This window comes from Nothoprocta perdicaria, unplaced genomic scaffold (genome assembly GCF_003342845.1).
Source record: "Nothoprocta perdicaria isolate Ctin4 unplaced genomic scaffold, notPer1 scaffold_75, whole genome shotgun sequence".
NCBI classification, from domain to species: Eukaryota; Metazoa; Chordata; class Aves; order Tinamiformes; family Tinamidae; genus Nothoprocta; species Nothoprocta perdicaria.
In genome coordinates this window covers 2,265,659-2,290,456 of record NW_020456032.1, presented here as the reverse complement: position 1 = coordinate 2,290,456, position 24,798 = coordinate 2,265,659, and the positions used below count along the sequence as shown (strand labels likewise).

Here is a 24,798-nt window from a genome sequence, read left to right as displayed (position 1 = left end):
TTCTTTTGGGCTGAAAGAAGCCAGATTGAGAGCAGCAGGGAGCTGGGCRGGCGCTGCAGCCCCGGGTGAGGGGGCAGCAGCTTGGAAAGCAGAGAGCCACGTGTTGAACTGGCTGCTTCCAGGTGCCACTTGCTGCCACCTTATCCTGCAGCTGCTGGGAGCAGCATCCAGCCGTGGCACATGGGGAGATACCCCCAGCTTCGACCCTGGCTCCAAGTCCAACGTGTGTTGTCGGGGTGCATCCTGCATTCCACCTCCCCAAACTCCTGTCTCGAGATTCCRGGTGCTCCTGCTGCCAAGTAGCAGTGGTTTGTGCCTCAGTTTCCCCATTGGGGGAATTTCCAGGGCCATCTAGTGCAGAGCTGAGCCCCCATGCTGCTCTCTCTACTGCACGAGGATTTGGGATTTGGACAGACAAGCAGAACCTCCTTAAGAGAGGTTCAGACAGAGCCAGTCTGTGCCAGAGGGAAACAAGGAGGCAAAAATCTGCATGGGATTTTTTTTTTCTATTTTTTTTTTAATTTGTAAATAGCTTTCCAYGAAAAAAGAAAAAGTTAAATTGTGCACATATCTTTGCCGTTCTTCAGCATCAGTGGGGAGGAATGGGAAAAYGCCGATGCATCGTGAGCTGAGGAGCAGAGCAGACTGGGAAAACAAGGGGCTGGTCGAAGTCACGCCTGCCCCCAAACGCAGCAGGAGGAGGTGGGTGCCGGAGCAATGGGGACTTGGTGTCCCAGCCCACCCCACGCTGTGCTCACAGATCCTGGACTCACCATCCCACTGCCGGCAAGGGACCTCCCTTGCAAAGCTGTCTGCAACCACACATGCAAACTACTACAAGGGATTTCTTTCAGGCTAATTTATTGTATTTTATGCTACAGCTAAACTCCGGCTAARTAATGTTGCTCACATCAAAGGTCCTAAATTCTTCTGTAACCAAAAAAGAAAATCTTTATCGTCCTCCATTCTTCGGCAAGTCTAAGACACACCACTGAAGCTACAGCTTTTACCTTGCACTATCTAGCAGCTACCTTAACCCTAATAACCTGTAGCAAAGGAGAGGCAAAGAATCCAGTTCTCTAGAGCTTCAAGTCAAGTTTTAGCACAATTTTGCTCGACTACTGTCATGTTTCTATGCTGCCTAGGCCTACTTTGCAGATGTCCTGCCGTTCTGTCTTTGCAAGCAGAGTCCAAGGACCAGATCTCCAGTCTGGGTAAATCACGCTGGCAGCGATCCCAGGTGATGGTCGGATGGTTTCCCAGCTCCACGGTGGGGTCTCCTCTCCGCTGTTGTTCCCAGAGTCTGTTGCACGTAGAGTCTTTGGCCTGAGACCCATGGAAAGAGCCTAGATCCAGATTTTATTCCTCCTTGGTCCCATCAGAGAACATTATATTTTCCAGTGATGCTGTCGGTGACCGCTGCCATTTTCTTGGCGGGCCACGTGGGACTGTGTGCAATGCACAGCGGTTCTTGTCCTTGCTCTTTGTCCAAAGCTCCCCCAAAAAACGTGTCCTTAATTGGGGTACCATGTCATCCCCTTGGCTGTTCAGAGCCTGACGGAGGAGCAAAAGATGGAGAGGGCAACAGATTCAGACCAGGAAAGGGAGAGAGGCGTCGCCAGCTGCTGAAAGACAGAGAAGGTTGGTGGTGGTGCAAGGCTAGACCTACAGCAACCACGGCAAGGATGTCAGGCACGGAAATGAGCAAGTCCCTGTTTCCTCTCTGCCATGTTCGTTTGCTGGATTCATGGTGAAAGCTGTTGCTGCCCCTGAGGGAATCCTCCCTTGCATATTTTGCCAGAGCAGACGTGCCATATACTTCATTCTTAGTTTGCAGAACGCAAGCCCTTACGCGTTAAAAATATAAACCGACCCCCGAAACGTATTTCCCCTACCTCCCACTAAAAAGAAAATCTAATGCTAAAAATATAGGTTTCTTTGAATATATAATATATAATAGATCRTATAAAAACATCTAAAGAGGCAGACTTGCTTATTTGTATCTGAATTTACAGAGCTTTTCGTTTTCTCTAGGCACAATTCAGGAGGGAGGTTGAACCCAGAGAATCCAGAAGGGACCTTTATTTGCCTGCTAGCTAATTATCACATGTTATACCTAGGAACTTCCCTGGACAGAAAATTAAAAAAGAAAAAAAAAAAAAAAAAAGAAGAAGAGAGGAAGAGAAAGAGAGAGAAACAAATAGAGAGAAGGCTTGAGGAAATCTTGAGGAAATTGCACATAGTCTACAGAGTCCTAAGTCACCAGGAATCTCATTTCTTGGATCTGGTTTTGCAGGTGCTCACTTTTAACCCAAAAGGAACTTGTGCCTTGTCCATTTCCACGAAAACAGAAGTGATAATTCTTTAAAACAAGTTTTAAAAAAAAGTACTGTTATGKATCTTCTTTTGAGGAAACTCAATAACCAGAGACTTCCAAGGTGTCCTTCAAAGATGTACCAAGTGATTCCTGCGACACTATTTTTTCTTCCCCTCGATGTTTTCATGAATATTCTTGCTATGAAGCCAATAAGAGTCACTGCATTTGTCTCTGTTGCTAGAAAATCTKGTCCCTTCTGAGCTCCAGCAGCATGGGCGAGCATCCTGCTAACAGGTAACGTTTATGTGGGCTTGGTGCGGTCCTCTGAGTCATGAATGGCCTCTTATAAAAAGGACCCCACACTGATCCAGTCGTTCACATCCGCTGGCAAACAAGTGTCGTTGGGTTCAAACAGCTGGTCCATGCTGACGGCGCTGGAGAGGTAATCGTTCCTCCCTTCATCCCAGGGATGCTGAAGGTAAGACGTGGCCATGAAAGTTTCATCAAAGTCCAGGCTGTTCTGGTTGGTTTCGGTCAGGACCTGGTCGTGCCCAACAGGGCACCACTCCTGCGGACAGTCGATGTGCCGACCGTGCACCGTCAAGTCCACGTCTCGAGTTATCGGGCTGATGGGAGGTGTGAGCTCCAGATCCTCGAAAGAGGAGAAATCACCAGTCAGGGTGGTGTCAAAGATGGCTTCCCAGTCAAAATCCCCTTTGAGCGATCCCAGCTCCGTTTGTTCTTCCTGTGTGAGCAAGGGCGAGCTGGAGAGCCGAGCTGACTTGGCCGTCCGTTTGGGCATTGGCTGCTTGCGCTTGTGGCCTGCTTTCCCATCTGCTGGATTCCAGTTCTGATCGCTGGTGACTTCTTCAAACTCTTTCAGTAGCTGCTGCGACTCCATGTTGACGTTCAGGACATTGTTGCTGGTCCAGGAGGAAACTGCTGGGCCAGAGACAGACTTTGCTTCTTGCTGGACTCTATTGGTAAAGGCCGGGTGGATTTGGACTGGGGGCATCCTCCGTTTTTTGAAGGCGCCATTCATGAGCCGGTCGGCATATTGGGGGTCAATCTTCCAGAAGCCACCCTTCCCTGGCTCATCCTTCTCTCGGGGCACCTTGATGAAGCACTTGTTCAAGGACAGGTTGTGCCGGATGGAGTTCTAAACCCAAAAGAGAAAACAGCAAGGTTGACCATCTGCACTCCACCTTAGGACCTACCTGGAGGGGCAGGTTGGAGAGGCTGGTGGAAAAGCACATCCTCAGCAAGAACCTTTGGCAAAGAGAGAACAGAAATCATGAACATGGAAGACGTTCCAGGCTATGTGTCCCACAGAAACTCCCCTGCCCCAAGTCAGCAGGGCAGTTTTCTTGCCTCCCACCTCATCTATCCTGAAACGGCAGCAAGCAAGGAGCTCAAGCTGGGACTTGCCAACCAGCAGGAAATATCTGAGGAACTTTCCTTGGCTTTAAATGGSGACATGGGGCTTTGGATCAAACAGTTCACTGGGTTCAAAAAGAGCCTAACCTGCTCCAAGCACGAAGGAGAACATCACGCCCTGACTAGTGGCTATGGAGAAAGAGCACAGATTTTACACTAGTGTGGCCACAGCACCATCACAAATGGCACCACACAGTCCATTTGTGTTTAATACTAATGCCAARGGGAAAATACACGGCCAAAAGTTAGCCCGAGAACTTCCCTGCTCTCGGGCTGGCACTAGAAACAAGGTGGGCCAAAGGGGTCGGGCACATGGGCTCTGCAGGTCCTGAGCAGCCCTGGCACCGAGCAGCCCTGCAGCTGTGGACCAGGGTGCTGGGCCTCGCACACCCAGAGGCTGGGCTCCCTCACCTTACCTGTCCCTGAGTTGCCCCTCAATTAAATTCCTGGGTTTCATTTCCTTGCACCAAAATCACTGCATCTTCAACTACCCAAACTAGCAGGGGGAAGGAAAAAAAAAATTAGTTTTTGCTCCTGTTGTGCTGTTTGGAAGCCCTGAATGCGCTTCGAGTGGTGTGAAAAATCAGAAAGGAAACTCAGTTATTGGGTAAATAACACAGCATTGGATTCCACCAAGTGAAGACTGTATTAAGAGATTGACTATGGTAGAAAAGTTGGGTTTTTTTTTTTAATGTTGCCTGGATATCTTTATGCTTATTCATCCAAAATCCATAGTGCTGAGTGGCAAAAACAAGGCTTGAATGCTCAGAGCTGTTGAAAACCACACAGACACGGACACACAAAACAAAACCCTCCTCTCAGCTGCAGCTCCTTGGGTGTGTTGGCTCCTCTCCAGAGCACTCAGCTCCCACAGGAATCTATCCCTCTCCCCCTGGAGCATGGGTGGCATGACCTTTGCAGGCTGTCTTCACATACGGGAAGCGGGGTGAGGGATGAGAATACAGTCTCAATGGGCAAAAAGAAACAGAAAAAGAAAAAAAAACTTGCAAATGTTCTAGACTGCGGCAATTCCAAATTTAGAGTTTAATGAAATTTTACAAGGGTCAGAGAATTGCAGGCTGAATTCTCTGCTCCCCTTCACCCCTCCCCATCCCAGATTTCTTCAGCCTGCCTGGGTTGCCGTTGTTATTACCCAGCCAGTTAACATATTTATCATTCTTCCCTGCAACAAGCCAGCGAGCCCCCTGCATGTGTGCGGAGAGGGATTGAAAATCCTTCTTTCTTTTTTAATAAACCCATTTAATTAAAAACAAAGTGATTATCCAGCCAGGAGTTTGCAGGAAAAAGGCAAAAACGTGGGCACCTGAGCACTCCCCTCGCCAACACACCAGCACATCCACCAGCACGGAGGAAGGCTGGGATCACACTGGTTTTCCAAGGAGGAAACATCCCGCGACTCCCGTTGGTGTGACCCTCCTGTCCTTGGGTGGGTGCTGCGTGTGTTGGCAGCCCCTTTGCATGGCAGAGGAGGAGTCCCAGGGCACCAAGGCCGGGAAAAGCCCCTGTGCTCTACCCAGCGAYGCCAGGGCTGCCAGCCCTGCTCCCTGGGGATGAGGAGGCTCTTTGGTCTGTTGAGGCCTGACCAGCTCATCACAGTGATGGACTCAGAGGCCCATCCCTGTTGGAAAAGACAGGCAAGCTTTCCCTTCCCTCTCGGAAAGCAGCAGCATCCTTGCCTTAAGCAATCCCAGTTGCAGGATCCTCCCGGCAAGCGGCACCCCGCCACGGTCCCTGGTGTCCCTGCTCCTGCCCTTGGTCGTCAGCACCCCCGGACAACCCGGCTGGGTGCCGCGAGGTGTGTGCCGAGCTCCCAAGGCAGCTCGCAGGGCGCTGGGAGGCTGCAGGGACACCCGCCGYAAGCAGGCACAGCCCCGCGGCCACCTCCCTGCCCCTAAAATGGCCCTCGCTCTTCCCGAAATGGCTCCCGGCTCCTTTTCTAAGGATAAAGTTCTGGCGGGGACTCTTTGCCGCTTGGGGCTCCCTCTAGGCACCCCAGCCCGTTCCCTCCCGCCTGCCTCTCTCCTCCCGCCGTGCYGAATCCTCCCCTCTCCCGGTGGGAAAGGAGAAATCCTGGGTCTCCCTATCCCTGCTGGATAATAACTAACTCAGCAAGGGCAAATTCCTGCTTGCACTAGGTGTATCCCTGCAGCCAGCTTTGGGATGAGCACCTCGGTGGGGAGGAAGAGCTGTTACTGCTGCCAGGAAGGCTCTTCTGCTCGAGGTGCTTGGGCTACGGAGACACTCTTATCCCTGCAGATCTATCTGAAACTGGCAGCCAGGTCTCCATAGCACACAGAGGGACAGGGTGCGTTGGCCACCCCAACGTGTGCAGCCTCCTCCTTGTTTCTGGGGCACTTTGGCTGCTTGGCCTCGCGTCGCACGGCACAAGCTGCAGCAAACCCCACAGGCAGGTCTAGCTCTGAGGAGTTGGGGAAGAGGAAAGAGGAGAAGGTTTCCTGGCCACCTACCTGCCAGGTGGGGTCGGCATGCCGAAAGTAGCAGAAGTTGTCGGTGATCCACTTGTAGATGGCAGAGAGGGTGATTTTCGTCTTCTTGCTGGCTTCCATTGCCATGCAGATGAGCGTGGCGTATGAGTAGGGTGGTTTCACGTGCGGGTTGGTCTTGTAGTCTATGTCTTCCACGGGCTGCGTGTTCATGCCCATGCCGAGGTGAGCGGTCCTGGGGGTCGAGGAGGAGATGGGCTTGCCCGGCGTGTGAGGCATCCCCATGCACGCRGGGTCAGCAGCAAGTGGGGAGCATGGTGCCACCGAGCCAGGCACCTTGTGGTAGTCGTGCGGGTCGGTGCCACTGGGCGACGAGGACGACTTGCCCACGCTGGTGTTGAGGATGGAGAACTCCTGGAGCCACTGGAGGCTCGTGAGGCTGTCATCCAGGTTGCTCGAGTCGMCCATGCTGCTCTCGTGCCCTCTTTCCTCTTCTGAGTGGAAGTTCAACCAGCCGTCAGCCATGCTCAGGGAGCCTGCAGTGGGGCAGTCCCGCATCCACGGGACCCGTGGCAGGATCGCAAGACCAGGGGGCAGATCCTGCAAAGCAAACAGGACACAGTCAAGGTCCCCATCGGGCAGATGGCTCCTGTGCCCAGTGCTCTCCAGGCCGCTCAGTGAAGCCCTGGGGCCCCTTCATGGCACATTGCGCCTCCTCTTCCTCGTGCTCCCAGCAGAGCTCCAGCCTGCAGCAGCTCAGGGGGAACCTCCCTGCAACCCCTGCCCGGAGCACGCAGCTTGGCCCCCAAATCCAGCAGCGTGGTCCAGCAAAACAAGGATGTCCTTCCCGCAGGATCACAGGCTGAGGAAGCACCTCCGCCTTCCCCCTTTTCCAGTCTCTGGGTTTTGCGTTATTTTACTTTATTTCACTCCTGCTGGCAGCTCCGGAGCAGCGGAGGGCGCGAGGGCGAGCCCCTCCCCAGCACGCTCGCTTGGCCTGTGTCTTTGCGCCAGCCTGGGGTAACGCAGCGTCTAAGAGCCAGGGGAAGCGCCGGGGCCTGGGTGGGCAAAGCCGCCGGCCATGGGCTCCCGAGCCCTGCCACGCAAAGCCCTCGCAGCGCTGCTCACCCCGGAGTTCCTGCGCGGCACCGCAGCAACAGGTCAACAAAACAAATACATCAAAATAAATCATTTAAATAAATGATAAACAAATCACCAACCCACCGAGCCCCCGCCGTGCCCTCCCCMCCACCCCACCCAGGCCCTCCACTCCGGGCCCTCACCCCGTCCCGGCGATGTCCCCCCCGGAGCGAGGCAAGGAAGGTTCTGGAGAAAKGGCACCACCAAAAAAAAAAAAAAAAAGGAAGAAGACAGGAAAGCTGCGGGAGGAGAGCGCGGCCGAYCGGGGGCGCGGGCCCGCCGCGGCCTCGGGGCGCCCTCCGCGCCGCGCCGGGTCTGTCACCGCCCGAGCGCGGCCATTAAGTAGCGGCCTCGAAAGGCTTGGGCGGTTGCTAGGGCGACGCGCCGCCCCGGTAAACAGCCTCGCGGCCGCCCATTGGCCACGGCGTTGCCATGGCGAGCGGCGCGCGCGGGGCCGCTCGGCGCGCGCGGGGCCGCGGAACCCGCCTCGCCCCCCCCCCGCCGCGGGGGGAGTTCCCGGGAAAACAGCCCTTGTTCCCCGCGAGGAACCCGCGCCCCGTGGGATGAGGGACCCGCGCCTGCACCCCCAAAAACCACTGCAGACAAGGGGCCGACGTGGGATACCCTTTATTAAACATATTTTTAAAACCCGAAACATGCTTAAAGTGAAGTCGGAGGCAGCAGCCAGCTCCCTTAGCCACCCCTCTGCCGGGAGCGTCCCCGGGATGAGCAAGCRGCCGCTGCCTCTTCTCCCGCTCCGTCCATCCCGGTTCCTTCCCTCTCAGCAGCCCAGGAGAGCTCCCCTCGCGTGATGTCCCCGCGGGGAGGAGGAAGGGACATTGCCAGACAGAAGAGCCTTCCCGCTGCGGGATTGCACAGCTCCGCACAGCCGAGAAACCCCGGAGCGGAGACACTGCGGGAAGCCCAAGGTCTCCCCGGGCCTCCGCAGGTGCCRGTGACTCCCGCGGGCCAGGAGAGCGGAGCCCAGGAGCCCGGAGCTGACTGCRGCTGTGCCCTTGCTCCGGAGTGTGTCCCCATGGTCCTCCTGCTGCCCTCTGCCCTTAGCAGGTCCCAGCTCACCGGAGGCTTCAGCTTCCTCCTGCCCCTAACCCAGGGGTTCAAGAAATTCGGGAAGACCAAAGCCTGCAGGACGGCTGGCTCGCATAGCCAAGTGCCGAGGCGCAGAGAGGAGGCCGGGGGAGAAAGGAACATGGTGTGGGATGGCGGCCACGATGCCTGGAGGAGGCAGCTTTGGATCCTAGCTAAGACCTTAGCTTTAGGTGGCTTTAGATCACTCTGGTACCACTGAGAAACCTGCGTGAGGGGGGAAGAGGAGGCTCAGCCTCATCATCGGGGCCCAAGCCGCTCCAGGAGGAGCTAAACAGGGATCTGGAGTCTCATGCTTCCCAAAGGGACCCTCAAGGGACCCTGACCCAGCTGCTTTGCGGGGGCTGCATGGGGACTGAGTTCCTACTGCTGGCCCGAGCCCTCTGTGGGATCCCCCCAAATCCCAGCGATCCCAAGCCGCCCCATCCTCATTCCTGCCTGGCCGAGCAAACACTGAGGGGAGAACAGAGGGGAGAAGAGATGAGGGGATGGAGACATGGGAGGGGGGCAGCGCCTGCAGCCCCATCCCCTCCCTGCTACAAAGTGCTCCGGAGAGAGCAGGGCCGGAGCTGCGGGCTGGCGCTTTTGGCACTTGTTCCGGAGAGAGGGCCCAGCCCGAGCACCATGCGGTGGAAGACAGTGACATTGAAGGACCCTTGGCCTCGGAGACAGGGTGGCAGGGGCAGAGCCGAGGCGGGAACATCGTTCTACACCAGCACACCCCGGGAGGACAGGCCCCGGGCATCCCTCTGCCGGTGTCGGTGACCGGGAAGAGGAGCACAGGGAACACGACGGGCTCCAGCGTCACCTCATCCGTGCGCAGCGAGGTGTGGGCAGGGCTTCCCGCGGCGCGGCGCCCGGGGAGAGGATGTGAGGTTACCGGATTGTGAGGAATCCCTATGGCTGCGGCAGAGGAGGGCCCGGGGCCCGCGGCACAGAGCCTCGGACGGGCAGCGCTCCCGCGGGCCTGGCACGCTGCTGGCGCTGCCGCTGCCCGACCCTCGTGGCAGCTGCTTTGAGGCCTGGCAGAGAGAAGGCGCAGGTTAGGGGCATGGCAGGCGGATGGTGAAGCTGCCCTCACCGCTAGCTGGGGATGGTTTGGGGCTTAAAGAGGGAAAAAAATGCCCTGGAAATGCAACCCAGGCTCCTTTCCTGCAGGGCCTGAACAGGGAGCATCACAGCTCTACATCACAGCTCTACAAGCTGTAGAGCAACAATGTGGAAGAGGCGAACAAGGGCCCAAAGGCCCTTGTGGTGGGGGAAGAGCGTCCTTCAAAAGCAGGGCAGGACCCGCTGCGGCCAGGCAGACCCAGATGGCCGTGTGCCCCACGGCCACATGGCCTTCGCAGGGACCTAAGGAGGATTGCAAAGCGCTGCCGGCAGCTCAGCTCGGCCGCTGGCACGGGGAAGGAGAGGGCTCCACCTCCCGACGCTCTGCCGGACGCTCTCACCGCACTTAGGGCAGAGCTCGTGCCGGTGGCTCCAGCTGCGTTCCCAGGGTTACCTGTCCCGGCTGGCTGTGGGAATGGGGAGAGCTCGTTAAACCCCTTGTTTGCTTGGAATTCCCATGGGGCCAAAGGGAAGAACAGGGGTGATTTGAGGGCTCGGCCTCTGCCCACCACGAGGACATACAGGTGGGCTGAAGATGGGGCCATAAGGGATGGCATATGGAAACGGCCAGCTGGGCAGTAAGAGGTGGCCACCGAGTCCTGGTCTTGATGACAAGATCCTTATGTCCCATGTCCCCATGGCGCCTAGCTGCTCGGGGACGGGAGCAGGGACCGAGCTGCCTCCTGTGCAAGGACACGAGGTGCGCGCAGGGCTCCTACCTAGTCRTCAATGTCAATGGGACAGGAATCCRGCCCAGCGGCTGCGTGTGGAGAGAGAGCAGAAGGCAACAGTGAGCACGGCGAGAAAATGCCACCACCACGCGCCCCAGGCATGCCGCCGGGTAACACAGCACCAGGCAGATGTCACGGGGGAATGGCCCTTGCCACCTGGCTGCATCCTGCACCTTTGCAAYCTTCCAGAGCACCAAGGAAGACTCCAGTGCAAGGGTATCCATGATGGACTCAGCCACCCGCCAGGCACCTCTCCATCCTCTCCTGTCCTGCTTCCCACCTGGGTCAGGGCGAAGGGCTGAGCAGGGGGTATCCTGCTTTCTGCCACCTCAACACCAGGGGCACCCATAGACCAGGGTGGCTCCCCCAGCCCAGCAAACCTAACCCCCTTAGYGTCCCCAGGCTAGCGGGGCCCTGCAAGGACACCGTGCCAGCTCGCCCTAGGGGAGTTTTCAAAGAGGAAGCAACAACAAAATAATAACACGCCGCTGACTGCTGATTTATGGAAGGTGACAGCTCCCATTTCGGACGGCTTTTCACGTCAAGCCCACTCGAGGAGCGAGGCGGATTAAGGCTGCAGATCCCRGAAGGGATGGAGAATCAAACAGGACCTCACACAGACATACGCCAAAATCCCACTAAGCGCGAGCGYTACATTGCACAAGGCACCCTGGTGTCACTGCGTCTCCGTGCAGGGATTTAGATGAGCCCACCGTGTCCTTGGAGGGAGCATGGGGAAGGTGGCTCCAGCCCTCTGGCACACAACCCATGGGAAGCCACCCCTGCCTTTAGCCTCARACCTGTCCTGAGCACAGGACCAGCTCCCCCAGGAGCATCTCAGAGAAATGCAGGGCCTCGCTGAGCCCATCGCATCAATGTACTGGAAATGAGGTTGGGAGAAAACACTTTTTTTTAAAAGCTTTCATTAAAATAAAACGTGTTCCCAAAGTAAAAATACGCATTATTCTTGCGCATTCCATGGATACAGGCACAACTGAATCTATGAGAATGGATGAACTGAGCGCAGGGCTGGCAGGCAAACACCAGCCGTGATTTACCATGGAAAATTTCCACATTAGTCCAACCTGTGATGCTGGCAGCGAGCTCCAGATGGCTCACGGGAGCAGGGAGCTGCCTATGCTTGTCCCGGATAGACCTCTGGATGAGCACCTACTTTCAGTGCATCGAAACCAGCAATGCTGCAGAGCTCAAACGCCAGCAGCTCTGACACGAACACCGAGTTCTCCCTCAAATCACGTCCCCTGCAAAACTAGCAAGGTCCAAAGGGCCAGTGYGGGCTGATTAAGCATGAGAGGAGATGTGGCCTGGGGAGAGGGCAGCGAAAAGGCGGCTGGTGCAGGACGAGGAAGGAGCTGCCTCGCCAAAGCAGCATTGCAAAACCCCTTTTGCACCCAGGAGGCTCCCCAAGCATCGCTTTGCATCTCGCTGTGGGTAGCGAGCCAGGCTGGAGATTTTCCCGCTGCCTGAGGATGCACTTGCCAAGGGCAGAGTAGCGCCCATAAGCTAATTCCCTGCTCGCTCCATCCCTGAGCTCTAGGCCAGCACCAGGGTTGCCGCGGAATTTTGGGAGCAAAGCAGCCTTTCCCTTGCCCTTGTCTTGTTGGCTTGGGAACTGAAAAAAGGCCCCAGGGCCACCAGGGTGCTTCCAAGCCAGGCACCCCATTCGCAGCACCCAGGTCTTTGATCCCAGCTGCCRATGTTGAGCAATGGGATGAGGTGTCTGGGCAGTGGCTACAGTTTCCTGCTCCTCACCATGTTTCTCTGGAGCAGAAACAACAAGGAACAGGCTAGCCAGGAAGCGTGAGGGGCAGTGGGAGGTAAAGCTTTCCCGGAGGAAACGGGATGGCAAGAAGGGACCTGCTCCCCATCCCCAAAGCTGGGCTCTCCGGCACTGGCGGTACTTGCAGGGCCAGTACCTGCCCCAGCTTTTCCATCTAGGAGTGAGGCCAGGCCGAGCTGCAGGGCAGAGCTGCTCATGCAAATGTATGGGCACAAGAGTCCCGTGGCCGGGCATCACCCATACATTTGTCACCCCACAGCTGGACAGGAACAGGATGCAAGCAGGGGCTGAGGAACCGTGTTGGCACGGAGCGAACATGAACTTCCACATGGAGCCTGGGGGGAGGCAGGGGCTGAGAGGGTTGGGGAGTGAGGAAACAGAGATGAAAAAGAGGAATAAAAAGTGTGAAGAGATGGAGGAGAGGGATGGATCCTTGGGGCTCTGCTAGAGCTGAAGCACTTCACCCTCGCCAAAGCAAAAGCCCAACAGGCATCAGGAACCCATTGGGATGGGGCATGTTGGCCTCCTGCTGCCGGGTAGCTCTGTGCCTGGTGGGCAGCCACACAGTGGGATGGACAGTGGGATGGAGATGAGGATAGATGACAGTGAGAAAGGGCAGGAAGATCAGGAGGACGGGGAGTGACACAGGGCAGAGCAAAAAATGTCCCCCCCAGCCCGAGTTCATGTTCGGCAGGCGGCCACTCACCAGGTAAGCAGGCCTCAGAGCACAGCTTATTGTCCAGCACTTTCACGTGTGCGATGGCCACGTCATTGTTATTGTCGCAGCGCAGACCGAGGAAAGCGCCTGTCCTCGGGCCTGAAAGGGAGCGAAGGCGGTTAGAGCCGCGGCTCGGCCAGGCCGTGCAACAGCCGGGGCTTCTCCTACCTCCTCCCCACCTCTAAAACACGTTGAGAGAGGGAAATGAGGTGTCTAAAGAAAGGGAGAATCGAGAAGGTGATAGGCATGCAGCAAGGCTGCACACGGGCACAGTGCCAGCTGCTGCTGTCCTTGCTGGAGGCGCAAGAAGGAACCGGCACGTGGCTGTGGATCAGGGAACAGGCAGCCAAGAGCTGCTGGAGAAGCTCTGGAAGCGRCCCACGCTGGGACCCTTCCCCATGTTTCGCCTTCTGGTGCCTACGGTCCAGATCAGACACATCCACAAAGGGCGGCACACGGATGCGGGAAAGCACGGAGCCCAAAGCTCGCCCAGCTGCCACCGTGTGTCCAACGGACCTTTCCCCAAGGCAGAGCCCACAGAGGGGCCATAGCGGCCCTGTGGGGGACTCTGGGGGGACGTGGCATCCATGGTAATGCCTGAGGAGGCAGCAGCCCAAGGCGAGTACCAAGAAGCCATAGCCAAGCCTTGCACGGGGCCGGGGTTGAGGAAGGACAAGTAGGATATGCTCCTTAGCGTGACTTGAGCCAGTAGATCTGCAGCTGTTGTTTTTGGTTTTTTTTTAAGTTCATCTACTTGATGCAAGAGACTAAACTTCAGGAGAGATATTTGGCCCCAGGATCTCTTCCTAAGGAGCGACCATCCTGCTCCAAGGTGCTGGAGCTGGAAACCTTCCATGACAGGTTTGCTTGCTGGCGCCTGGCACCGCAGGAGAGCAACAGTTCTTGTACAAGCCTCACGAGGAAGGGGGCCCTGGGCCCTCAGRGATGTCACCAAGTGCCATTAACAACCTCTCTAGGCACCCAACTTCTYGTATTTCCATCTCACCCTGAGCAAGAATCTAATCCCAGGGCAGAGACTATTCCTGCCCTTGAGAACACGATGCCGGGACAGAGCACATGGCTGGGCTCTTGCTCTCCAGCTTGTCTGAAGGATGGGGAGAAGTTCGGATTTACTTTTGGCACAAACATGCAGTCACAGAAGGGGGGACACAAGGAGCCTCCTGACCTTCTCCCAGGAGATCCAAGCTGGGAGGTGGGTGGATAGCACGGGGGTGACTGGGAGCCCTCAAGATACCCAGGGTGACTTGCTAAGCCATGTTGAGAACAGGCAAAAATAATTAATAGAACAGCCTAAAGGGATTAGTCTTGCAACCCTTCCCTAAAGAAACCAACGCAGACTGGGAGTATTTAAGGAAAACGTCTTCAAAGATGCACAGAGGGATCGTGGCYGACTGGTTCTGCCCCAGCCCTGCGAGCCTTTGTATAGTAGGTGCTTTCCCAGATCCCGAGTGCTCCTGACACAGCCAGCGTTGCCTGGAGAAGGACACGAGGACCCCAAGGAGCTGGGGATGACCCAACAGCTGTGCTGGCTCCCTGTGGTTTCGGAGGGGATGGTCCCATCTGCCCACCAGTGGCTCCCGAGCCGCAGAGGAGGGGATGACACTCCGAGGCCCTTTACCGTCTTCCTGCGTGGGAGAGATGTCCTCGTCTTCCAGCACGTCGTTACCCTGGGGTGAGAAGCAGCAAGCATGAGCAGCTCCAAGAGCCGAGGTGTCCCGGGTCCACTGCTCTTTTCCAGGTCCCCCCAGGTCGCTGACCCCGGAGGGCCCATTCCCAGCCCAGGAAAGCAAGGTGGTGCACAGCACGGCTGGCACTGTACGGAATGGCCCCATCTCTCCTCAGAAAGCACCCTGGCAAGGGGCAATGTGCCATGCGGGGCAGCCCTCGGTGCTGGCTCTCACCTCGGCATCACGCTCCTCGGCAGAGATGCTGACGAAGTTGAGATCCGGGGATTCCACAGGTGTCGACTGTGGGAGGAGAGTCGAAAAGAAGCAGGAAAAACAAGCAAAAATAAATTAATTGCTGGCAGATTTGCAGGGGGAGCTCTGTCTTTTGCCCATGGGGTGCACTCGGTGCTGCAAATGTCCTCGCCTGCCCTGTGGTCCAGACAGGGCGATGGTGGCTATGCCAGCCCTACCTCTCCTTCRGAGGTCACGGCGCTGGCCGCCGCCGGTGACGGGAGCATGTCACCCTCCTCCTCCGTGCCAGGAGCGATATAGGAGCCTGACATGGAAGAGACGGTGTCGGTGCTGATCTGAGAGTGCTGGCTCTGCGAGGAGGCCATGGACATGACGGACTGGGCCAGACTGCTGCTCACAGGGTCTGGGGGCAGAGTAGAGGCTGAGCCTGGGGGACACGGTCCCCACAGAGACCCCCGGGCTGGTCCCAAATGGCAGCAGGCATCAGCTGTACCTTCTGGGGATGAGATGGTGGAGGAGAGCGGGGTGCCAGTGCACGAGGACTGGTCGATGGCTCCTGACGAGGACAGGGTGAAGTTCTCACTCTCGGGCGTCACGCCGCATTCCTGGGGCAAGAGACAAGAGGCCGTTGGGATGGGGTATATAGACCTTGTGGACTGCAGCCTCCAGCCGGGYAGCCATGGGCGTTCCATCTCCCTCTGCCCTTCCCTGAGGATGCCCCAGAGGGGAAAACCCAAGAAACCCACCCAGAGACTGCCGGGTTGAGGAAAGCTGCCCCAAACCACCTCCCCGACCCGGCACTCAGCTCCTCACCAGCTCTAGGAGAGCAAACGCCTCCTCCAGGGGTGCAAACGGGGCTAAGAGCGTGGCCCAGCTTGGAGTGGCCGGCTGCTCACCTCCTCGTGCCGAGCAGGTGACTTCCTCGGGACAATCCTGACCTCTGACTCGCTGTAGGACTTCTCCTCATCCTCTTCGGGCAAGATGGAGGAGCTCTGCGAGATGGACCTGGCCAGAGCACAGGGCTTTGCTGGACGCCAGCAACCCCACCAGCGACCCTGCGGGAGCAGCCCGGGCCTTCCGAGCGCCCCGTTCGCAGGGAGGCGGCCACGACACTCACTTGGACAGGCTCTTCTTCAGCTTGAGCCCCTGGCTGTGGCCGTCGAGGGGCGAGAGGGCGCGCAGCGGCGGCAGGCGGCCCTCGCCGCCGTAGGAGGGCAGCGGCCCCGCGCCGCGGCCCTCGCCCAGCGCGCGCATCCGCGGCCCGGCCGGTGACGGCGCCAGCGGCCCGTTGAGGGCCTCCAGCAAGGACACCACCTCGTAGCCCGGCGGGATGTTCTCCGAGGACTGGCAGGGGCAGAGGACGGGGGTGAGCGGCCGCGGTGCTGCCCTCCCTGCCCCGCTCCCAACGGCACCCGGACAACCCCCCGTGCGCGCGGGAGCCCCACGCCGGAGCTCATGGGGGTCTCTGCTGCCCAGGGTGGCTCCAGGTGCCGCACGAAGCCGCTGCGGCACTGACCGAGTGCTCCTCCGAGTCGGAGGCCTGCGAGGCAACGATGGGGTTGAAGCTGGTGGGGGACAGCGGGCCCAGCTTTTTCCTCATGGCTCGGATCTGCAGCAAGGCGCGGAAAGCTGCAAGACAGGCAGCACCGAGCGGGTAACGATTTGAGGCTCAAACCTGCCCCAATGGCACCCGCTGCCCGCGTGCCGGGGCCTTACGCAGGCGGCAGATGGGGCAGTTGTTGGCCTGGTAGCGCAGCGTGTCGGCGCACGTGTTGCACAGGCAGAGGTGGCGGCACGGCAGGATGAGGGTGTCGCGCACATCGGAGAGGCACACGACGCACTCGGCGCTGTTGTCGCTCACCTCGTCCTCGGCCACCTGGCGAGGGCGGGAAATGCTCGGCCCCTTGCAGGGACAACAGCGAGGGCACAGGGCCTGGATCCTGGCTCCCCGGAGCACCCGCTTATGTCCCCACACACCTTGCAGTCCTGCGTGTTGTACTTGTTCTCGATGCCGTAGATCTCCTGGAGGAGGTAGCTTACGCCGTCCACCTGGAATTGCCAGCAGGAAATCATAGAATCCTTAAGGTTGGGAGGGACCTTTGGAAATCATCTAGTCCAACCCCCCTGCACACGCAGGGTCACCTAGAGCATGTTATACAGGATTGCGTCCAAGCAGGTTTTGAAGATCTCCAAAGAAGGAGAYGCCACAACCTCTCTGGGCAGCCTGTTCCAGTGCTCTATCACCCTCACTATGAAGATTTTTTTCCTTAAGTTCCCGTGGAACATTTTTCCCGTGCTTCAATTTGTGGTGAGCAGCGGTAGGGTGGCACCCCCAAGACATGGGACATCAGGAAGAGCTGCTCTGCCTCAGTGGGAGCCACCACTCCAGACATCCTGGAGACCCTCTGCACCCTCCCCATGACCTGCCATGGTGGCCCCTTCCCCGAGAGGAACAAGGATCCCATCAGGACACACTCACCACTTGCTTCTGCTTGAGGGGCTTCACGCAGATGGTGCCGTCGGTGTGCTGGGGGCAAGCAGGCGAGTGAGCAGGTGACGGACAAGGACAGAGATCACCACGCTGTGTGCTGGTACCCACCCATCACCCAAGTGATCAAGCAGCCAATTTTCYAGCAAGATCTGGCTTTTCCCAGCACCCCATGATCAGGGTAAAGTTTGGGATGTTGCCCAGCTGGGGCGCAGGGTKCAAGGGGATTTCTTGCTTGGTCAGACATTTGTTGGACCAGCAAAGAAGGTATCAAGAGCAAAAGCCTCAAAACTAGGTGCCTAAAAAAATCAARCACTTTTGGGAAGATCCCCAAAGGCAGCTTGAGTTTCAGGAGCTGCTCGGAACCAAACCAAGCCAAGTCTAGAAGGGAAACCAGCAGGCTCAGGACACCCCAGGCCAGCACTTACCTTCTCAAAGGTGGCCAGCAGCACGTGAGAGTGGCCCATGTGCTCTGCAAGACATGACGAGGCAGGCAGGGCTCAGGGGAGGGCAGCCTGGTCCCCAGGGCTGCCTGGAGCCAAGGGCAGCAGCGCTGGAGACCTCGCCTCTGTGGCAGCATTGTCCTTACCGTCCCCTTCATCCACCACGGCATGCACCACCATGGGGTACACCTCCCGGTCCAGGTCAAAGCCCAGCTGCAGAAGCAGAAGGAAGTAGTTACGTGCAAGAAGCAACAGGAGGAATAGCCCTGGCCAGCTGCCACCTGAGCCCAGGATCAATCCTGGGCTGCAGGACATGCYGGGCAGAGCATGTCCCTGTGGTGGACAGCTGGCCAGGTTACTGCTGGCTCTGCATTGTAGGAGCATTTCCACCACCACCTTGAACCTCAGGCAGGTCCATCCTGCCCTGAGCTACAGGGCTCTGGTGTTGAGACCCCGCCAGGACCCCATATCCACGAGCAGGATGGCTCATGTGCTGGACACGTGGCCGTACCTCCTCCTCTGGCCACTCCGAGGGGTCCACGGTGTGCGAGGGCATGCAGAACTGCTGGCATACCCCCCGTTTGTAGTGCGCCGTCTCCGACTGCAAGCTGTTGTCCTTGGGGATGTAGCTGCCCAGAGGGGACAAGACAAGGTTAGCAGCTGCCAGATCAGATCTTCGAGGTTTCAGTCCTGATGTCCATCCCCAGCTCACGATGGTGCTGGGAAGGCAAGAGTCATTCCCCCACTGCCCTCCTGGCTGCCTCTTGGGGCCACTGAGGCAAGAAGTCCCTTGAAGGGCTCAACCAACCCACAGCTCTCCTGAAGCCCCAATGTTCAGGCAACCAACCTGATGCCAAAGGGGCATAGGGARGGGTTTCACAGCTTTGACACAGAGATAACAAGAAGCAGCGAGATGGGAATGGGAATCAAAATGAGGCAGCTGCCGATACGAAGGGATGAGGAGCTACAGCCTCAGCTCAGTGACGGGCACAGCTCAAAACCTGGGAGATGGGTCCAGCAGCACCATACCAGTGTCCTTACCTTGCCACTCCGTTCTGGAACTCCTCRCTCGCCTGGTAGTAGATGGTTATGGCGACACGGGCGTCTGTGTCGAAGGTGAACTCCACGTTGTAGTGCACCTTTGCCTTGCTCACCTCTTCCCCCAGTGTCTTCACCTCTTCCGAGCACCTGGGCAGCAGGGAGGGTTGCTGACAAGCAGGGACATTGGGGAACCTGGGGCACCATCTTGCTGGGACATGGCAGGCAGATTTCAGACATAATCCTGAGCCTTCCTCCCTCGGCTGCCATCCCTCATCCTCCCTCCAATAAGCCCTCGGAAAGGGCAGGGGGAGGGCGAGAAAGTAAATCCTTCAAAGGCAGCGTTAAGCTCCATTTAATCCTGCCGCCCTCAAGAGCCCGGTGGAGAGCACATGGAAAGCAATGCCCTTGGCTGCCAGCAGCTCCCGGCCCCACGGGAAATGCTTCCACACCGGGAATTACAGCAGCACCGGAGCGAGTAGATCGTGCATGGAAGGAGCTATTGGAGCATGGAAGGAGCTATTGGAGCATGGAAGGGTTGCAGCCCCCTGCAACCAGGGCTGCTGGCACCTGGCCCTCCGTGTCTGCTGGCAGCGAGGCCAGAGGCACCCGAGGACACCGTGCTCGTGGGTCATGTTGGCCCGCAGGGACAAACTGCCCCCCTGCAAAGCAGCCCCTCAGCCCGGCCTTGAGGCACTCCACTTACTTAACGAGGCGCAGGGTGTCCTTGCGGATGTTGATTAAGCTCCTGAGGGTCTTCACGGGTTCCTGAGGAGGTGGAGCAGCATAGGGGAACTAGGAGGAGAGAGGAGGAGGGGGGGATGCGCTGGTTGGGAGGCACACGAGGACTTCATGGCCCGGACAGAGTCACCCAGGCTGCAGAGAAGTCCCTCAGTGCTGCAAGCAGTCGCACTGGCAAATCTGCTCTCTTCTCCCTGCCACATTCCCGAAAAACATGGTATACAGCTTAAATGGCACAAGGTTTCCCCTCGCTTCCTCTCTTAATCACCACTGCTGCAGGGGGTGATGAGCCTTCTGGCTGGGGGGCTTTCRAGGTGACACCTGTGAGTGCCACCACCCTAGAGATGCACGAGCCCTGCCCTGATTTTCCRCAGGGGACCAGAGGGACCACTGTGATCCAGAGACTCTGGGAGCAGATATCTGAAGACAGGGGGAAAAAAAACACATATAATAATAGAAAAAGGAACAGCTTAAGAAAAGGGACAAGGCTGTGGGAGCTGGGCACATCCCTGCTCAAGAGAAGCAGAGGCACAGCGAGGGGAAAGGGGCATGGATTGCACTGCAGGGAGCAGCCCGCGCTGCCGGAGCACCCTGCGCTTCCAGGGCCGGCACGGGCAGCTGCTCACGCCAGGTATTTTTAGACTGCTGATGCAGCAGGGAGAGTTGATGGACGAGACCKGGGAGAGGGGAAGTCAGGTGGGAATTCATACACGGCTATGAAACGGGTACGAATCCTGCTGTTTTCTCCCCATGATGGATGGTGTTTTGGGTACAGGGCGGGTATCCAGCCCACCCAGCCCCTGTGGTGGGCAGGGACCCCGACCAGCAGCATCCCTATGAGGGCAAGGACAGTGGATCTGCTCCAGGGTGACCATGTGCTTCCCAGGCACCTGTGCAGATGCTGCTCTTCAGCAGAGTGATGCCGCACAACCCCCAGCGGATTTGAGCACCCCCAAACTCAGCACAAAGCCAGCTGTCACCCTGGGCACCCACACACGAGCTGGTGTTGTGTTTTTCTTCTCTTTTTTTTTTTTTTTAATGAAAAATTTTGTAAGCCAGATTTGTACCTCACAAAGCGGCTGTTGGGAGATATTTTTTTCTACCCGCCCCATTTAAACAAAGCTAAGAAACAAGAGGGAAAAAAAAACTCACCATAACCATTAGGCATTTAAGAACACTATAGGCAAACTAGCTGTATTTGCTCCAGACAGGTTTCTGTTAAGGTCTATAAATAAATAAATAAAACTCCCATTCTGCCAAGGCTTTGGAAACCCTTTGGTCTGACGAGGGCTCAGGGAGAGACACAGCGATGTTGTCAAATTCCTGTGGCACTCATACACGTGGCCAGGCAGGTAGGAGGCACTCACATAGGAGTGAAAGGCTGCAGAACGCAACCTGTATATTAGACATCAGAGAATCCCCTCACTCCCCCCCCAACCCATTCCCCTCCTTAGCACCCACACAGTGCCCTGGGCTTTCAGGAGAGCAGATGTCCTGGCAGATGTCACAGCTGAGCCCTGTTCCCACGACAAGGCTGGAGGCCCTGCCAGCCTGTGCCCATCCCATGCCCACGGCATCGGTCCCTACCGGGACAGGGCGGTTGCCCAAGAAGTTGAGGTCGCTGTTCTCGCCAAAGAGGTAGCCCTCGGGGTGCGTCGAGTCGAACTTCTCGCCGCCCATGATGAAGTGGTTGGCAAAGTAGTTCCCTGGGGAGAAGGATCAGGGAAGGGGGATGTGAGCCGAGGGAGGCTGTGGGGAGGCCAGGGAGGCCGCAGAGAGGCCGGGGCGAGACAGGAACGAGCTCGAAAGAGCAGCACGAAGCCATTGCAACCCTGGCCGTGGGGACGGGGAGSTGGCAGAGAGACAGCACCGGACCCAGGACATCCCTGCTGGCAGCCGGCCCCGGATCGGCACTGAGCACGGCCGGATCCTGGGCAAGCGGCAAGAGGTGCTGGGGAAGGCGGAGTGGGTTCCTTTGGGGAAGCAAAATGAGCACTAATGCCCAGCACACACCAGGGACAGCTYGACTGCAGTGCATGCTCCGGGACTGTGAGCAAAGCACAAGTGAACMGAGTTCTGTCCATTCTCAGCCTTCCCAGAGCAGAACCCTATGGAGGGCATGGATTTTGCACAGCCAGGCGGAAGATGACTCATTCCCGCTTCGTGCCATCCAGACTTTGACCACCGTGGGGAAAAACACCTCTGTGAACTACGCAGACAGGGTGTGTGGACTGGAACTTTTCATTAAAGGTGAGAAAATSGGAGGAAAGAGGGACGCGAGGCCAGATCAGGGCAGCAGGGAGCAGTCGGGAAAGGCAAAAGGAGAGGATGGACATGGAAGGAGATGAACAGAGATATTCCGACCCCTCATGGCACAGGATGCAATGCCAGGCGCACAATGCAGGATGCTAAATGCCTTTGCKCTTCCACCCTGCATCCCTGCCCCTCTGCCCAGCAGGAGCACACGGGGATGAATCGAGGAGGGCTCGGAGCTGCAGGCGAGAAGAGGGGTGCCAGGGCTGGGCCCGTTCCYGCGGAGCCACGGATGCTGCTCCCCGTCTAAGGAAAACTCGACCATCAATTATTGACGCCTGCTGCTTTCTGGTCCCATTTTCCGTGTACATAATTTATGGGCCGCTCCACAGGGAAGGAGGCAGCCGCGTGGAAAAGCCCAGGAGCCAACGGCCGGCACGGCCGCGGCCCCAGCTCAGCAGCACCAGCCTTGCAAGGCCAAGGCCTTGGGAAAACAGGAGCTCCAGGGATGTGCAGGATGGCAGAATCGGCCAGAACCCCAGAACCTGCAGGGCACAACCTCCATCCCGAGGTTTCCTTTTCCGGGCAAACTGCAAATCTGCAGCCCCGCCTGCCCTGAAGGAGCGCAGGCCTGTCAAGGATGGTTAAATCACCCAGGCAAAGCCGGGCTTTAATGAGAGCTGAGATTTCAGGGGAGCGGGTGGGAACACGGCCAACGGAGCCACGGTGCGGAGGAGGAACCTGCCCACTTCCCTGCCAGCCTTGGGATGCCCTGGCTCTAGGACAGAGCCTGGGCAAGGCTCTCCGTGCCAACCATGCTCATCAAACCAGGGACCCGAGCAGAGCTCCTTGGCCACCCACGTGTGAGCTGATGGGCAGGCGACTCTCGGCTTAGTACCAACGGAGCTGGTGCCAGTGCCAAGCTGGGATGCCAGGCTCAACACCGCTGCACAGGGCAGCAGAAGTCACCAGCAGGTTGTGTCCGTCAGGGTGACAGGGACAGGACGCATCACTAGTGCTCAAAGTCACCGCCTGGTTGAGCAGTTGCTGTCCCTGTGCCCTCCGCGGGGTCCCCACAGCCTGTCCCTTGGGAAATCCCTTCCCAAGGCCACAGCCACAGTCYGCCGGTTCTTTCCAAGCGGTGCTTAAGGAGTGTTGTCACTGCTGAAGACTCAGCTCAAGCGCTCGGTGTTTCTCCTGCTCCCTCCCTCTCGGCTGCCGACAGCACTGAGAGCAAATCCCCTGCAAGATTAAAAGCAGGAGAGCCCTAATCTGCCACGGCCCCCAGTTTCTGCTCCTCTTGGGACAGATGGCCGCGTGGCTCCCAGGGTGAGGGCGTCCCTGGAGCACCCTGGCACTTTCTGTCCCCTCTACGGCTGCAGTATCCAGGGACACGGAGCAGTGGGACTCGCTCACGCTGAGATGAGCCTCCCTGAACACACCTGAAAGTGCCGAGTTCTCCCACAAAAAAGACAGTGTCCAGGAGACTGGATGGATAAGCATGCAAATCCCCTCACCCAGAGGAGATTTGGCTCAGAACCCTCCCAAAGAGCAAAACCCATAGCCAGGCATCAAGGTGACCAAGGCCTTGAAACCGGGTCAGGGAAAAAAAAWAATACATAGGAGATGCAAATGCCTCTGGGAGCAGCAGGGTCCCACGGGAGGATGGGCAGCAGTGCCGCAGCCTGAGCATCCTGGCATTGTGCTTTGCAGCCTGTTTCGGAGAAACAGCCTGCGCTGGCGGCTTCAGAGAGGGCCAAAGCCGGGGGAGGAGGTCTGACCCCAGGCAGGTGTTTCGGCAAAGCAGCTCCAGCTGTGCTCTCAATTTTGGAGGGGAAAAAAAGGAAAAAAGGAAAAAAGGGAAAAAAAAAGGAAAAAAGGAAAAAAAAAAAAAAAAAAAAAAAAAAAAAAAAAAAGAAAAAAAAAAAAAAAAAAAAAAAAAAAAAAAAAAAAAAAAAAAAAAAAAAAGAAGAAGACATGGAGCACATCTCGGCTAGACAAGTTTGCACCAGCAGTAATTCTTCCCAAGGAGGTCTTTAGGCATAATTAGCAAGCAATTTGTCATGGCGCTAATGATCCTGATGTTTACCTTATCCTATTAACTACCAAAATAGTTACCTATTAATATTAGCCAGCGCCGCAAGGATCTTGTGGCAAACCCTCGGCACATGTAGGGCATTTTCAGACATCATCGCCAGATATTTTTTACTATTTTTGCATATTTACATATCCTAGGAGCCCAACTCACTTTGCTCCCCAGTGCAACCCACTCAGACATCCCATCGGCCCAGCCCTTTTGCAGGGAAAACCACTGCCCAGAGGGGAGGGACTGATTTTCCAAGGTCATGCACAAGGTTTGAAGCAGGGACAGGATGCAGGGCTGGGAAGAGTCTGCTGTGACGGCTCGAGGCAGAGCCAGGGCAGGGAAATATCCGCAGAAGCAGCAAGGTTGCAGCAGCCTGGGAAGGAGGGGATCCCCTCTGCTCCCCCCCATTCCAATGCCACTGGGAATTTACGCAGCACTTTTGCAAGCCCGGGTCACCCTGATGCCGGCTGTGGGCTTTGGCGAGAGCATCCGCAGCTCTGCAGCATGAAGCAAGGGATGAAACCGCTGGTGAAGTAGCAGAAACTCAGCCAAGTTGGAGAGAAGGGAGCAGGGGGAGAGCCGGGAGACTCCAGTCCCGGCGGGGAGGGTCCCTGGGGGGGTCCAGGGCCGGGTGGACGCTTGGAGCACCCCCCCCCCTCCAGGTCACTCGGAGCATCCCCATCCTGCTGCTCCAAACATCCCTCTCCCGCTGCTTGGAGCATCCTCCTCCACTCACTCACTGCTCGGTGCTCCTGCCCTGCTCGACCGCGCAGCCGGACCGGCTCCGGGAGGGAGCCCGGCCCAAGCGCCCCCCCCTCTCCCCCCGCACGGATCGTACCGGATTTCGGCGGGTATCTGTAGAGGGAATTGGCGGGGACATCCACCTCCTCCACGGCCGCGTTCTGCCGGCTGCTCAGCGCCCCCATGGCCGGGCCGCGCTCAGCGGGCGGGCGGCGGCGCGGCGCCCTCCGGCCCGGCCCCGG

General features: G+C 57.6%; 2 protein-coding genes across 2 annotated transcripts; both read right to left on the bottom strand.

Annotated features, from left to right (window-relative positions):
- Positions 1-2,170: 2,170 nt before the first annotated feature.
- On the bottom strand, positions 2,171-7,544 carry FOXJ1 (forkhead box J1). Its single transcript, XM_026051428.1, has 3 exons — positions 7,503-7,544; positions 6,244-6,819; positions 2,171-3,476 (listed from the first exon to the last, which is right to left on the bottom strand). Exons 2-3 carry the CDS (start codon positions 6,775-6,777, stop codon positions 2,661-2,663), a joined length of 1,350 nt encoding a protein of 449 aa, XP_025907213.1. The 5' UTR covers positions 6,778-6,819; positions 7,503-7,544; the 3' UTR covers positions 2,171-2,660.
- A 3,898-nt stretch (positions 7,545-11,442) lies between these two features.
- Positions 11,443-24,741, bottom strand: RNF157 (ring finger protein 157). Its single transcript, XM_026051398.1, has 19 exons — positions 24,654-24,741; positions 21,064-21,182; positions 19,442-19,530; positions 18,739-18,885; positions 18,209-18,326; positions 17,844-17,910; positions 17,683-17,726; positions 17,246-17,293; positions 16,744-16,815; positions 16,483-16,642; positions 16,283-16,395; positions 15,884-16,110; positions 15,663-15,771; positions 15,260-15,371; positions 14,985-15,169; positions 14,749-14,814; positions 14,466-14,514; positions 12,657-12,925; positions 11,443-11,577 (listed from the first exon to the last, which is right to left on the bottom strand). Exons 1-19 carry the CDS (start codon positions 24,739-24,741, stop codon positions 11,443-11,445), a joined length of 2,217 nt encoding a protein of 738 aa, XP_025907183.1.
- Between the last annotated feature and the right edge of the window lie 57 nt (positions 24,742-24,798).